Source organism: Cucurbita maxima, unplaced genomic scaffold (genome assembly GCF_002738345.1).
Source record: "Cucurbita maxima cultivar Rimu unplaced genomic scaffold, Cmax_1.0 Cma_Scf00006, whole genome shotgun sequence".
Taxonomy (NCBI): domain Eukaryota; kingdom Viridiplantae; phylum Streptophyta; class Magnoliopsida; order Cucurbitales; family Cucurbitaceae; genus Cucurbita; species Cucurbita maxima.
This window is the reverse complement of record NW_019272022.1, coordinates 5,554,822-5,570,219: the sequence shown is the minus strand read 5'-3', so window position 1 is coordinate 5,570,219 and position 15,398 is coordinate 5,554,822. Positions and strand designations below refer to the sequence as shown.

General features: G+C 37.8%; 4 protein-coding genes across 4 annotated transcripts in view; 3 read left to right on the top strand and 1 right to left on the bottom strand.

Annotated features, from left to right (window-relative positions):
* Positions 1 to 2,475, bottom strand: part of LOC111481237 — a 3,117-nt gene extending 642 nt beyond the window's left edge. Inside the window, exons 1-3 of the mRNA XM_023126632.1 lie at positions 2,142 to 2,475; positions 639 to 797; positions 20 to 481 (exon numbers count right to left, since the gene is read on the bottom strand). Of these exons, the coding sequence (XP_022982400.1) occupies positions 125 to 481; positions 639 to 797; positions 2,142 to 2,399 (774 nt within the window). The 5' untranslated portion in view covers positions 2,400 to 2,475 and the 3' untranslated portion in view covers positions 20 to 124. The remainder of the gene's footprint in view (positions 1 to 19; positions 482 to 638; positions 798 to 2,141) is intronic.
* Positions 2,476 to 2,686: 211 nt separating this feature from the next.
* LOC111481250 (uncharacterized protein C6G9.01c) lies at positions 2,687 to 4,218 on the top strand. The gene is made up of 2 exons (XM_023126653.1): positions 2,687 to 2,930; positions 3,340 to 4,218. The coding sequence occupies exon 2, from the start codon at positions 3,361 to 3,363 to the stop codon at positions 3,781 to 3,783; it is 423 nt and encodes a 140-aa protein (XP_022982421.1). The 5' UTR covers positions 2,687 to 2,930; positions 3,340 to 3,360; the 3' UTR covers positions 3,784 to 4,218.
* Positions 4,219 to 5,674: 1,456 nt separating this feature from the next.
* LOC111481245 (NADH dehydrogenase [ubiquinone] iron-sulfur protein 7, mitochondrial-like) lies at positions 5,675 to 9,997 on the top strand. Its single transcript, XM_023126647.1, has 2 exons — positions 5,675 to 6,139; positions 9,503 to 9,997. Exons 1-2 carry the CDS (start codon positions 5,736 to 5,738, stop codon positions 9,735 to 9,737), a joined length of 639 nt encoding a protein of 212 aa, XP_022982415.1. The 5' UTR covers positions 5,675 to 5,735; the 3' UTR covers positions 9,738 to 9,997.
* A 481-nt stretch (positions 9,998 to 10,478) lies between these two features.
* LOC111481209 lies at positions 10,479 to 14,631 on the top strand. Its single transcript, XM_023126586.1, has 5 exons — positions 10,479 to 11,717; positions 12,797 to 12,849; positions 13,111 to 13,277; positions 13,359 to 13,510; positions 13,983 to 14,631. Exons 1-5 carry the CDS (start codon positions 10,967 to 10,969, stop codon positions 14,336 to 14,338), a joined length of 1,479 nt encoding a protein of 492 aa, XP_022982354.1. The 5' UTR covers positions 10,479 to 10,966; the 3' UTR covers positions 14,339 to 14,631.
* Positions 14,632 to 15,398: the final 767 nt, after the last annotated feature.

Below are 15,398 nucleotides of genomic sequence, written 5' to 3'. Positions count from 1 at the left end.
AAAAAAAAAAAAAAAAAAAAAAAGAGAGAGAAGCATCAGATTACTGAAGAGTGAGGTACCATTAAGCTACAGCAGCAATAACAACAGCATCCAGTTTTCCACTATTGTTTTAAGCCCTTCTGTCTCACTGGCTGGTAACAGGGACAACTTCGTTTGCAGGGATGGAATCGGCAGGAGGTACTTTCTTTGTAAGAAGCTTTGGTATGTTGAGATCGTCTAGTGATATTCGCTGCTGGGGGTGTGATAACAACAAACACATGCAACGGTAAAGAACACGTGCAACTCCCTGGCCGCTCTCGAAAATATAGCCTTCATACTGGCTGACAAGATCAAGGGCATCAACTAAGGCATCATAGACCTCCTGTGGGCAGTTGTCTGGTCCAGGCTTCTCATGTAGGTAAATAACATCTAAAGTGAACAGTTTTTGGTTCACAGGCCATTGATGTTGTGGTCGTGTTGATGATCTACAATATATAAGAATCTAAATGCAACAATGGTTATAAACATGATTTTTCAAGCATTCATTGGAACATAAGGAGTTCAAGGTCTGATGATCTAGGCTAACTCATAATTTCAGAACAATGATATATTCTTTGAGTTGAATCGACAGATTACGAGTATTGGTATAATGAGCATACCACTCTTAGAATATGATTCTGAGCGGTCGACTTTCTAGCTTCATGAGCAGCTAATCGAAAAAGGCTGGTAAGATCGGCATGACTGCAGGAGGAAGTAGGAACAAGCCCCCTGATTGCAGCTTCTACAGATGCAATATCACTGCTAAAATCTCTTTTGAGCTACAATCATAAACATTTTGGATTAGAAGCTGACATTTCATCTATAACAATAAAGTCCTCAGCCTATAACCATTTTCCATGCCTGTCTCCAGGTTTTACTACCCAAGAAATGTTAGGAATCACGAACCTCCATAATGGTATGATATTGTCTACTTTAATTATAAGCTCTCGTGGCTTTACTTTTGGTTTCCCCAAAGGGCCTCATACCAACGGAGATATATTCCTTACTTATAAACCCATGATTATCCCCTTAATTACAATGTGGGACTCCCTTCCAACAACCCTCAACAATCTTCCTCTCAAACAAAGTACATCATAAAGCCTCCCTTGAGACCTATGTAGCCCTCAATCAGTCTCCATTTATCAAGGCTTGGCTCCAAAAGTACACCCTTTGTTCGACACTTGAGAATTCGATGAGTATGGCTAAGTTAAGAGCATGACTCTAATATCATGTTAGGAATCGCAAACCTCTACAATGGTATGATATTGTCCACTTGAGGATAAGCTCTCATGACTTTACTTTTTGTTTCCCTAAAAAGCCTCATATCAATGGAGATATATTCCTTATTTATAACCCCATGATCATCTCTTTAATTAGCCAATGTGAAACTCCCTCCCAAGAATCCTCAACAAAAAAGGACTCCAAAAAAGGATACATAAAGGATACATGGCGATATCATCTTCTCCCTTTCCCCCTTTAAATACAATATCAAAACAACACCTCTTAGAAAGAGTACACAAAGTGGAAAGGAAAATGCGTTGGATCAGCATGGTTGAGTTACATTCTTCAATTCAAAGTTGCAAATTGATTACTAGTTTGATCAGCAAGTTTATGCTATGTACTTCAACTATAAGTAGCAAATCAGATACCGATGAACAGTAAATAAGGACCTAAGAGGATAATCACATTAACACTATGCAAAATCTTAAAGTTCTATGAGTTGGATCAGAAGAAAAACTCAGATATAGTCTCCAACAGAATGCCAAGTACAACTCAAATTGCATAAGAATTTAAACTGCGAGTTTCCAACCAAAGAACAATCCATAATTTCTCCAGAACCACATTAAATCCTTGATCACTAGTTACAATTTCAGTTCACCAGTTTAGGTCAATAAGCATAACGATGCGCAAAATGCTAAAATCAAAAAGGGTGTCCGTGGAGTTAAAAAGACTGGAAGAATACGAAGAAATATATAACTCCCCTAAAATTAAAATAAACTTTAACCTAAAACAGACACAAACCCTAGAAACTTCATCATCCCAATTCTAAATTTCTGGAAAATAGAAAGAAGAGAAAGAAGAAAGCAAGATCAACAAGAAATAGGCAATGGATAGGGCATTACCCAAGTGGCAGATTTGGCGATGGTGGTGAAGGCAAATCGGTGGTCGGGATTCATGGAGAGTTTGGCGTGGACGAAGAGAAGAATTGCTTGCTTAATGGAGTCCATTCTGGTGATGGGTCGTCCATTAGAGCCGGTGGTTTTGATCTCGACGGAGGATTCGGGGTTCACATCTATGCAGAACAGAATGTCTTCGTTGTTAATTCTCGATGGCTGCAGTGAGTATCGGCTTCCTCCTCTCTCCCCTTCGATACCCTCCATGGTTCTCGCCGTCGCTCTCTGCAAATTGCAACACAGAAATGATGCCGTGTCGATTAATTAATTCAGACAATTAATTAAATTAATTAAAATAATACAAATATGTAAAATTATTATTATTATAAAACTTTCAGTAAAGGGGGAACTGTACCGGGGGTAAATTTGTAAGTTGGACATCTTAAGCGGCCCAGACCACTAGTATACGGCCCATTAAATATTGGCAATGAGCCCACGAAATAGTGGCCATTTGCCTACCAATCGGGTCGGTTATCGGGTGCCGATTAAACGGCCCATCCCTACTTGATTTTTGTTTTTGAAAATGGGAAAGGAAGGAAGAAACAAAAATGATGAAAACCTAGCCGCCTCACGCTTATCCTCCGTCTTCCCGCCTGATCCTCTTCTTCTGAATAGTTCAGTCGCCCCGCCGTGCTCTCCGTCGCCGTCGGTGCCGCTGCCGTCCCTCCTTACTCTCGCCTATCCTACTGCGCTGTGCTGCATCATTTTGTCTTCAATCTTCTACTCTATTGGTTTTAGGTATTCTCTCTAGTCTCTATCTCCTGTCTTCGTCTTTCTAATTTCATCTATCAAATGGATGAACGTCAAACTTAGATTGGAAGCGAACCTCGTGGTTTGATTGAAAATCTGTTTTTCCGGATCAAGGACTTAGGGTTAGTTGTCGATTCTTACAAATGGAGACCACTATTTCGGTTTAGGAAAAGTTAAGTCGTAATCGAATCAATACTCATTAGAGATTGCCTCCTTTACCTTTTCTGCCGGCAATTCGTAGAATTTTCTTTGAGTATTGTAATGATTTTTGTTAGAGCTGAGTGATAATCGAGCTCTGTGGAATAGAATAGAGAATCTTCTTCTCGTTAACTGAATGCTTTAACTGAATAGCAGTGGTCTGTGGATAAGTCTTAAGATTGTGTAATTTTTTGTGCAGCTGATCGATCATATTATACAAATGCCTAAGAAGAAATCTTCTAAAGCGCATAAAGAGGTGAAAGAGAAGGTCATCACAAAGGAGGAAAAATCCAATTCTGTGGTAAAAAATGAAAAGCCCAATTCTTCCATAAAGGAGGAAAAGCCCCCTTCAGTAAAGAAACGCAGTGAAATCGATGAAATTTTCGCTGGGAAGAAGAGAAAAAAACCGGAAATTCAGGAGGCTAAAAAACCAAAACAAGATGCATTGGACAGACCGATGAAGCTGAAGAACAAGAAAAGGGATGAGACTCAGCCTAGAAATGGCTTTGTAGACCCACCATCACAGAGTAGAAAGAAAACAGGGGATGGACTAAAGATTTACACAGAAGAGGAATTGGGTATTGGCAGTGCAGACGCAGGAGGCACCCCGCTTTGCCCATTTGACTGTTCTTGTTGCTTCTAAACGTCTGTTCAATTCCTTTCTTTTTTCTTCTTTTGAAGATGTTGCTTATCTGGTAACTTCTGTAACATCTTCAAATTCTATAATTTAGATTTTGCAATTTTGAAGATGGCTGAAGCAGTGGTGGGTCTTGTCTGCTATAGCATCAGTTTTGTAGGATATGCCTTTAAGATTAAATTACGAATTGCATAAAAAAATATGTTATCTTGGGCGATGGTGCAACAGTCATCAAAGGCTTCCCAAAATTTTTTAAGCTCATTGGCATCGTTTTATGCATAAGAGAGGTATGTATTATCGCCAGTTTAACTATATAGTCCAATTTATGTGGGGCTGGTTGATTCTTTTTATTTGTATAGATTGCTTGTCCAGACATTTCCAGTTGAATCGTATAGATTGATTGGACCTTGTGTTATAAAAGCTTTGAAGACTAAGTTCAAATACTGGAGAGATGGCTTGAAATTTTTAAGTTAACGTAGTTTGGGTGTTGATTTTATTATCATTCTTGTCAATGAATGGATTGTCATTTCAATTTTAATCTTAATATGGACTTAGACTGACATTATTTCAGTCCCTCATATCTTATTGCTTCAGGAAATATTTAACCTGGCGCTCAATATTAAGCAACGGGCATTCTTAAAAGTAGCCTTATGAATTTGGGTGATAGTCTAAAATGTGTTCGGTATGATCTTCTGGGCTTCATTCATCGTCATTCACAATATCTGAATTGCAAGGCTTTATTCTCCCAGGAGTCCTCTATAATTAAAATTTCTCATAATAGGAAAAAACTTTGTTGCAAATTTATGCTCATTAAAAGTTTGGGTTTCCAATCGAGATTGTTCTGTGGACAACAAAAATACCAAACTCGGAAGTATATTCAAGCTAGTTTCTCGAAGATTTTAGGATGATATTGAATTGCAAAATTTTGATAGTATTTCACCAGAAATTTTGATAACAAAATCGTTTACAGTAAAAAAAAAACCATTTCACTAAATTGACAGAAGTGAGAAAAACGTTCGCGTGTTAATTAGGAATGATTCAAAGAAAAAAGTGGAATAAATCCAAAATTTAGCTGCTTTAAATTTGAAGGAAGCCATGAAAAATAATCACTTCCCCCAATCGTGTTCAGTAGCTCTTTATAGGCACCGTGCAAAAGGTTGTTTGTTGTAAGATAAAAAACAAACACCCGTGTCTGACTTGAGTGCCAATTCAAAATTAATATTCCCTAACCTCAAAAACAAATTCATCAATCGAATCAATCGATTACTTAAAAAATCTTTTGAAATATGCAGATGAAGATGTTAGAGTAAGCAAGGAAAATGTAGACCGGGCATTGTATCTTGAAACAACTGATGCGTTTCAAGGATCTTCTTCCGGTAACCAAGTATCGGCTCCATGCGGCAGACGGATCGCCACCAAAAAGGCGCCTGCTGCTGACTCGATGATGGAGCCAAGTCCAGATAAACCTATTTCATCGAAATCTAAAGCGAATTAAACGGACAACGATTCAAGATCTCAAGAACTCAATGATCTTTGTCAAACAAAAACGATAAAAATTGAAAGAAGAAAGAAGAATGTAAATCGGAAACAATAAGAACACAGAAATGGCCAGAAATCAGAGTCGTCGAAGAAGAAGAAGAAGAAGATATTTCCAAAGCTGCGATTCAGCAGAAATTTATAGAGCAGATTCAAAACCCTAATTTCTAGTTACGAAATTACCGAAAAGACCGGAGATCTTTGATTGTAGAGGAAAGCCCACTGGATGAGGCCCAAAGTAATTGGTGTGGGCTTTAATATTCCCGGCCCATATAGGTGCGACATGTCGTTTTTATGTACCGCCAATAGAGTGCCACGTCAACAGCGACTGAGATGCAAATTGTTATTTCTAATTTTCGTAATAGATTTCTGAATTGTTCATTTTGGTGTATATCGGAGGTTCTGAATCTTGAATCGTGGCAATGGCCGCTGTGAGCCGAGCTTCCACTCGCATCCCCCATCTCCTTGCCGCGCGGGGAGCTTTCTCTCTTCATACTACAGCTCCGGTTTTGTCTTCTTCATCGTCCGCCTCGCCGACGCCGTATGCGAGCCCGTCGCCTCCTTCGACCTTGTCCCCAACGGGGCTTCCGAAGGCGGCAGAGTATGTGATCTCCAAGGTCGATGACCTCCTGAACTGGGCTCGCCGTGGCTCTATCTGGCCCATGACCTTTGGTCTTGCTTGTTGCGCCGTTGAAATGATGCATACTGGTGCTGCCCGCTATGACCTTGATCGCTTTGGTGTCATCTTCCGTCCTAGCCCTAGGCAATCTGATTGCATGATTGTTGCCGGTACCCTCACCAACAAGATGGCTCCAGCTCTTCGCAAGTTAGTTTACTCCCTCTCACTTTCTGTTATTCTCCATGGACATTTCTTAGCTCTACGATTATCGTTTAATTCTGGAATTCATGAACCTGACTGGATAACTAATTGAATTAGTAGATTCATGGAAAACTTCATATCGAGATCAAAGCTTTGAATTGTTTGATTTTTCAGTTTCTAGAGTTGGCTTTTTTGTCAATTGTTCCCGACTTGTAGGCTGTAGCTCTCACATATTTTGCTCATCTAAATTTGTGAAGATATTATTCCCGTCTGAGTATATTTATCTTTCCTGACAATGGTTTGATAACTAAAAGGTAAAAGGTTTTGGGTTTAACTTCAGAACTTTGATTGGCTTACACTGGTAAATTATCTGCTGTATTTTCTTATTTCTTAGGTCAAATTAATTTCTGATAGATGCAGTGATTGTCTTGGATACGATGTTTCAGCCTTTATGTCGATAGATTTTAAGGGTAGTTTCTATTCTTGATTATGAGAAAAGGGTTGATTACTTCTGATACGTTGGATTGACTGAGCTTTTGTAATGTAAATTGGGGGAACTATCCCTATGATTCATTTGTTTACCTGCATTCATGTTATATGTTTTCATGAATTTTTTCTCGTCACATATGACCTCCATGGCTTACAAGGAAATTTATCAAGTAATCATCAAGCTAGTTTTTGGACGAAGTTTTTTCACTTCATCATCCTGGCATGATTTGTGAAAAAATGCTGTTTAGGTTGAGTAATCATGAATTTGAAATGCTATTTTGTTTACAATAAGGGAGTCGTCACATATATAAAAAAAAATGCTATTTTCTTTGCTTTTAAGATGTCCCTACTCCTTATTTTGTTCGTCTGAATTTGAAATGTGCATTATAAAGTAAAGACTTCCTCATACTGAAATAAGTCACAAACTGTGCTGTGGTGTCTTCCCTTCACAGAAATGGCTGGAGTCATTTCACATAAGTAGCCAAGTCCTTAATAAGGTCAAATGGAAAAAAAATTCTTTGGGATTCTCTTCCAATCTTAGTTCTGGTTTTTATTCATGGTTTGAACTATTGATTTACGTAATTGGAAGTAACCAGTTTTTGAAATTGTGTTTCATCTCTTGTCATATTTTGTTATATTATTTTAGTATTTTTTATCGGAGTCCATATAGTTATATGATGAGGATTTAAGAGGCGCTTGTGCTAGCCTAGAGTATGTTGGAGATGAAAGTCAGTAGGCTTAGTAGCATTATATGTAACCGCCCAAGTCCATCGTAGCAGATATTGTCCTCTTTGGGCTTTTCCCTCAAATTTTAAAAATGCCTCTGCTAGGGAGAGGTTTGTACACCCATATAAATAAAGTTTTGTTCTCCTCCCCAACCGATGTGGGATCTCACAATCCACCCCCCTTCGGGGCCCAGCGCCCTCGTTGGCACTCGTTCTCTTTTCCAATTGATGTGGCACCCCCTCAATCCACACCCTTTGGGGCCCAGCTCCTTGCTAGTACACCGCCTCATGACCCCCCTTCGAGGCTCAACCTCCTCGCTGGCACATCGCTCGGTATTTGGCTCTGATACCATTTATACTAGCTCAAGCACATCGCTAGCAGATATTGTCCTCTTTGATATGAGCAGCTGCATGTCTGTAGATTAAGAAGTTATTGCTTTATTGGGGGTAGATAGATCTCTGTGGGTTGACTAAGTGGTCAATAAGGTAAATGTAAATAATATAGGACTTAGAGAGGAATGAGTCCAAGTTATGGTCGCCACATACCTACGATTTAATATTTGATGAGTTTCCTTGGCAACGAAACATAATAGGGTCATATAATTGGCTCATTATAATAGTCAAGGCGTGCCCAAGTTGGCCTGGACAATGAGGAAATTTATAAAAAACAATTGAATTGTAAAAGTAGCTTGCATAAGGCTACCATGCATGAATATCTGGTTCATTGAGAAAAATGAAGCTAAAGTCTACACGAATACACCAATTCCGATGCCATACCTCATGTTAGAGTTCTTATTGTTTAATCTTGATGCGTAAAAATGTAGTTCTAGTATGACCAAGGGATCAGTAAATTCTATATGTGTGACTTTTCTTATAGAAAGGTATAAGAATATCAGAATGCTAGTCTATCGCAATGATATGCAAAGTTCTTGGAACTTTTGGTCTCATTTATATGGCGGTATTTCTTGCTTGCAATAGATAATGAAATGCTTTATTCTGAATGAAATAAGGCATGTGTATTTTCTGCTTCAAAATCTGTATACCTATAAGAGGGTTGCAGCGGCCAGTGAGGCTGTTGTTTTAGAATATTAAGCTATTGCCCAAAAAGATTTCATCCAATGGGATATTGGTGCATGAATTTGAAAAGTGCAATATATACTAAACTCCAAATAAATCTTGAAGTGTGTATATGGGAAGTGAGTTTCAAAGACTTGATTGACTCATTCAGGAAATATCAAAATTGATACTATCGAATCAAAACAGAACATGTTTTGATTTCAATTGCTTCAAACTCCTGATAGTTTATTTTAGGGAAAGGAATGTGTCCATCGCTCCAATGTGGTAGGGGCATACTGAATTGGAATACAACCGTTTCTTGTTTGTATTTGTATGTCAATGTCTATTACTGTTGCTATGGCGAGGTACTCAACACTTGCCTTTAACGTATTTTCAATGTGTAAAGAGTTCCAAGAGTCTCATCAATGCTTGGCCTGAATGTTGCATACCTTCATTTTTCAAGCTTGAAACTCGAACTTCCTGTTGGCAGTTAGTGAACCATTGTCTGTTGTTTGATCTTAGAATGCTACTTTTGTCGAGTTCCAATCTTCTCTAAGTTTAGGGAAGTCCTTCCGCTCCTGTCGATGGTCCAACATTAAAAGCAACCCGAAAAACGACTGGAAAAAGTTAACTCAGTCCATGGTGAGCAGAGAGAGTAACTTATCTTAATTTTCTAGGATTAACGATGTCTTGATATATGATATTAAACAGGGAGGTGCTTTTCTAAACAATATAAAGATGAACAATCTGCACTCTTCAGTCTGAATTTGAAAGGAGTGTTCATTATAGAATATAACAAAGTTTGGGGGTAAAAAGATCTCAAATATTCTATGTTTACATACATGGAATCCAGTTGACAAATGAGAATGATGAGAATTACTGCTAGTCCATCTTGGTTCCGACAGCTCTTTTATGGCAAAGGAGCTTTTGGAATTCTCTGAAAACTAAACTTAAAATTGTGGTATTTAGTGAGAAATTTGTTTTATTTGAAGTCCTATTTATGCTAATTTGCTTATTGGGGTTTGATAGTTGAACTCTGTACGCGTTCCCGTTATGGTATTTTGATAGATTATGCTTACTTTTCATTTCTTCACTGCAGGGTTTATGATCAAATGCCAGAACCGCGGTGGGTTATATCCATGGGAAGCTGCGCAAATGGTGGTGGATACTATCACTATTCATACTCGGTTGTTCGGGGTTGCGATCGGATAGTCCCGGTTGATATCTATGTTCCTGGCTGCCCTCCAACTGCTGAGGCATTGCTTTATGGAATACTTCAGTTGCAGAAGAAGATCAACAGGCGCAAAGATTTCCTCCATTGGTGGACCAAGTGAGACCATCTATCCAAGTCAGGTATTGTAATTTGGCGGATGCTTCGAACTATAATAAGACGTATTAATACGAGGTTGTGGAAATCTAATAGAAGGTTATGAGTGATGTTGCAATAAGAGACCATATGACACCCTTTGTGATGTTTTTTTATCTGTTAATCTTCCCATGTTATCTGAGCCTGTAAATGGCAAGGTTTACTCCGACTTCCTAAAACTTGCAAGTGAATTTGATATCTCATGTTATTGTCAGTGGTATTTCTCAACTTGTTTCAAATTCTTCTCCGTTCACATCTGGCGTAAAGACAAAAGGCATTTACTCTCGATTCTCCATATATTGATGAATTAAAAAAAATAAAAATAAAAACACGTCCTTTAATAGAAATGACTTGCTCGTGGTCACCGGTCTCGGTGTTATTCATGATTTTTCGTGAACATGATTTTTCGTAAATATTTAAAAATTATATTTGATGTCAAAATGTGTCTTTTAAAGCTTGATCTAGGCAAACTTGATCCCCTTTCACTTAGTAGGTATTTTAAAATATTTAAATTATAATATTGCAATTAAAAAAAAATACTATTTTTAAAATAAAAAACAAAAGTTTAAGAATATTTGTTTTTTTTTTTTTTTTAATAATTATGGGAGTTTTTTAAATTTTTGTTATTATTTTTTTAATTTAAATGTTTTGATAAAATAGATATGGAAAGAAAATAAGTCTTAATCTAGAAAAAAAAAATAAAATTCGAATTGTTTTTCAACAAAGTCTTAACTAATTAGATTATATTCTATTCTTTATTAATTTTGGAGTCATTTATAAAAAGAATCTCGGTTTCAAACCGATCAGAGACGAAGAATCAAGTTTGTCATCTTTCGCCATTAAAGTTTGCTTCCAATGTTTTCCGTTTTCTGTTTTATCCTTATGATTATGCGATTTAATGGAAGTCGAGTCCATTAATCTTCAGATGACAGTTGGAAGAAACCGAGTCAATTTTGCGATTGGAGGGAAGGAATATAGCTTAATTTTGCAATATTTTAATTTCTTGCGAATTCAAAATAGCAACGTCACTGAAATCCTTCGGTTTTCCCTCCTTTTCCCACGAATTCTTCAACACCCGAATATCTAGGGTTTCAGTACGGTACAGAGCTTCCACTTCTTTCGGCTTTCTACTTGACTCAACTACTGGTATTGATTCCTTGTAGCACTGCTCCAAAATTCATTTCCGTTACTTAAAAAATGAATGAAAGCCGATCGAAGCTCCTATTAGTTCCGAACCAACTAGACCCTTATGCATTGATGCTATCGGAATCGATCGAACGATTTTTCGATGAATATCGAAAAGGGGTTACTGATTTCTCAAGCTTCGTTCCGATTTTCTCTCGTTTGTTGGGAAATTTGGCCGACCCGCCGGTGGCAGTTGTGTGGTTTTACTCTGCTATGACGTTTCACACGGCTAAATCCGCAGCTCGAAATTCTTCGGAGAAATTGCTGGCAGTTAAGGATTTATTCCATCTACTCGTTTCTTGCACGGCGTCGTCCTGTGCATCGAAAAGAATTGCGGTGCTGGCTCCGGTTATTTACTCTCTCTTTGATTTAGTTGTTGAGAATAAAACGTTGAAGGAGGAAGCTGAGAATTTGATCGATGGAGTTGTTAGCTATATCGGTATTTGTTGTGGTCAAGAGTCCGAGGACGGCGATTGTTTGTTGGGATTTGGTTCTTATTTTCTGGATTTAGCTCGAGTCTGGATGGTTGACAAACCTGGAGAAGATTTGAGGGGTTTTCTCCCGCTTGTTAGCCATGAAATTTGTGAAGGCATCGGTGTCAACGGCGGGGTGGGCTACTTTTCTGGGATAGTTATGTTTCAAGCCTTTTTGTTGAGGCTGTGCTTGAAATTTGCCTCTCGAATGTCAATGGTAGAGCTGCAAAATGAACTGCACAGCCGGGCGGTTCAAATGATTGCTGGGTTTCGTAGCTGTCACTTCTATGGTGAGATTTCACTTTGATCTTATTTTGGCATTTTTCTCTTTTAATGTCACGAGACTGTTAAACAACATGATTGTCCACAACTTGTTCCCCAGCCCTCTGGTTTGTAGGTAGTTAAAGCATCGTAAGTTCTTATTGACCTGTCTTCTGACCTACACATGGACATAACACAAATCAAATTCCATCTCCTAAAAGTCAGGAGTGTGCATTCTGTATGTAGGAAATTTCATTATTCTCTGTTCTATTGCTTACCGCCCAAACCTACGCTAAGCAAATATTGTTGTCTTTGAACTTTTCCTCAAAGTTTTAAAAGGCTTCTGCTAGGGAGAGGTTTTCACGCCTTATAACGAATGTTTTGTTCCCCTCTCTGACCGATATAGGATCTCACAATCCACTCCTCTTGGGAGCCAGCGTCCCGCTGACACACCACCCGGTGTCTAACTCTGATACCATTTGTAACAGTCCAAGCCCACTGGTAGCAAATATTGTCGTCTTTGGACTTTTCCTTCTAGGCTTTCCCTCAAGGTTTTAAAACGTTTTCAAACATGTCTGTTAGAGAGAAGTTTTCACACCCTTATAAGGAATGTTTCGTTTTCCTCTATGACCGATGTGAGATCTCACAATAAGTATCCTCGGCTTAGTTGCTTTCGTTTTGGTATACATTAACTCGATGTCCTGTTCAACTATCCACCATATCCTTCAGTTTGCATATTTGGTTGATACATGTAAATTAGGCACGAAGCACTGATGTTGTAATCTGTGAACATAGCTAAAATTGAAAACCAGGGATGGCAGGCACATATTCTCTCTTGGGAATCATATAATTCAGTAGATTGTTGTTCCATGGTCACAAACAAATCTAATTCTGAAAGTAATGTCTCTCTGTATAAGGTTTAAAATGAAAATTCCAATGGCCTTTGCGTTGCACGTTCATTATGTTTACAGGGCTTCTCTTGTTCGTATGCCCTCTACATATCTGGATGACCAAGCTTTTCTTAGCTGTGCTAGAATTGCATCCGATCTTTTGTCCTATTATCATGACTCTGGGTGCTTGTTATCTGAAATCTGTTGGTGCGTATCAGATACTTTCCTCAGGATGCTACTGCAGTCAGTTTTGCCGACCACCTATTTGTTGGTCAGTATTTCTTTCTTTCTTGAGTTTCGTTTACCATGCGTGTAGTATAATTATATGAAGCTGTAGTACTTCTACTAGGAGATTGTTGGCTTTCCCTTATGAGATGTAGTTTTAGTTTCTGCAACTCCGTTACTATCCATCAGATACACGCCCATGGTGGCTTAAGCTTGATCGGATACAACTTTGGAGTAATATTGCTTATTCACCTTCATGTGGTAAGGGGAACGTACCTTTGGTTTTACTGAACCGTTTCTTCTGCAGGGTTCTGCAGATGAAGTTCTTCTGCGAGAAGTGTTATATGACGCTGCAATAATACCAGATTACCCATTCATTAAACTTCAATTTGGAACTGAACGACCTGCTTTGGATTTAAGAACTATTTGTTTGAATTGGCTATTTGTTGCTGAAAATGGCATTCGAACCTTTAGGTATAATAAATCATAGTTCTGCACGATACATTTCATGAAAGTTAGTAAAATTTAATAATGTGCACCGTCTGATTGGTGCAGAGAAACTGGTAATCTGAGAAAGGCTATGTCCTACATAAATGCCTTCCGCAATTCTTGTTGGCCCTCTCAGTTGATCAATTGGGTCAGAAACCAACCAGGCTTCAGTGAGAGGATGAGTCAACCAAACATCTCCACACCCACTGCTCTCATCGGTATGTTCTATACATGTATACCGTACATTAACTTTGTTCATATAATTTTCATGCACTTTGTGAGAAACCACAGCCCTATTTAGTACGAAATTATCCATTTTGAGGATAAACTCTCATGGCTTTGCTTTTGGTCTTCGCAAAAGGTCTCATATCAATGGCGATGTATTCCTTATAAACTCATAATCGTCTCTTTAATTATCTAACGTGAGACTCCTCTCCCAACCATCCTCAACACACTTCTCTGAGTGATTGTGGAGATATAGTTTAAAGAAGCTGAAGTTGACATTAGTGTAGAATACAGAACTATTATGTGTTAAACTTTCATAAGGAATTGATTATAGTCCATCTATACTGTGAGTCATGTTTGTGTTTGCTGGACAACATTGAGACTTGGCTGGGCATTATCTGAATATATGCATGTGTGTTTGATGTTCATTTATTGACGGCTGACGCTAAATTGATTTAACTTCAGAGTGGCTTCTGGTATTGGAAAATCAAGGGGTGAGAGTGTTCGACCATTTGAACTCCAAGTTCAGAGCCAGAGAAATCACTTGCAAATCAGGAGCTGAGTTTGTAGAAGCAGCAACAAAGGTTCCGGATGTCAGAAATGTAATGGATGAAGATGACTCCGTTGGTGACTTTGACATGGTTGATTCAGTGGCTTTAGCAGCAGCACAGGGAACATACATGAGCTTGGATACAAACGGCAATGAAAATGGAAGAAAGAGGAAAGAATGCATGAATGACAAAGGAGACACGAGGGTAAAGTTCCTTAGGAAACATCTCCACGACAATCCACTTAGGGAGAAATCTTTGCCATTAGTTTGATTTGGAATCCCCATCACTTCAAAGATGCTACCTTAACTCATGGAGGAATTTTGTGCCTGCTCTGTATCACGGTCATGTTCGTCTAAGACGTGTTGACTCTACAGCCAACCTCTCAGACTTTTAACTTTTGTTAGACAGCGCTACAATCTTGAGATTAGAAGCTTCGAATCAATTGTTTTAGGCTTTACATGTAGAGATTTGATGAGATGATGTTGAAGGCAAGGCCAGTAGGTTGTAAACGTTGAAAGATTTGCCATAATACACATGGTCCTGATGACACTTTTGCTGTCCCATTTTGATTATGGTTGAAAAAGAAAAGGAAATTTATTGCCTACCTACTTGAAAGTTAACAAAAAAGTGTTCTAAACACTCATAGAGGCCTTTTTATTTATGATCACTACTGCTCGTGATTGAAAAGACAACATTGTTTTGGTATGTTCTATTGATAAAGTTTGAATGTCACGTATTCCTTATGGACTGCTCAGCTCACGAGCAATCCCACCATTTTTTATTTTTTGATCTCTATATTGGGAATCCAAATTCAACATAACTCGTAAGAACTAAGTCTAATGCTAGTAAATATTGTCTTTTTTTTTTTTGTTTTTTTTTAGTTTTCCATCAAAGTTGTTAAAAATGTGTCTGTTAGGGAGAGATTTTCATACCGTTATAAAGAATGTTTTGTTCCCCCCTTCCACCGATGTGGGTTCTTACCTAATTGATTGAAGATCAAATTTTTTACTTTTGAAATAATAATTGATGTATTATCTATACGCTCAAGTAGATAGATAATTATAATTTGAATGTAATTTTAGAACGAACTTTTGTTACAAATACTATAAAAGATAATACTTTCACAAATCGGGTATGACTAAATACATATAAACATATAAGAATTAAAGTCAAAATAATTAAAAAGGACGGGCTAAAAAAAGTCAACTATGGATAATTTTTCAAGTTGACAATCTTATAATTAAAAATAATAATTTTCCTTAAGAAGCAAAAAAAAAAAAAAAAAAAAAAAAAAAAAAAAAAAAAAAAAAAAAAAAAAAAAAAAAAAAAA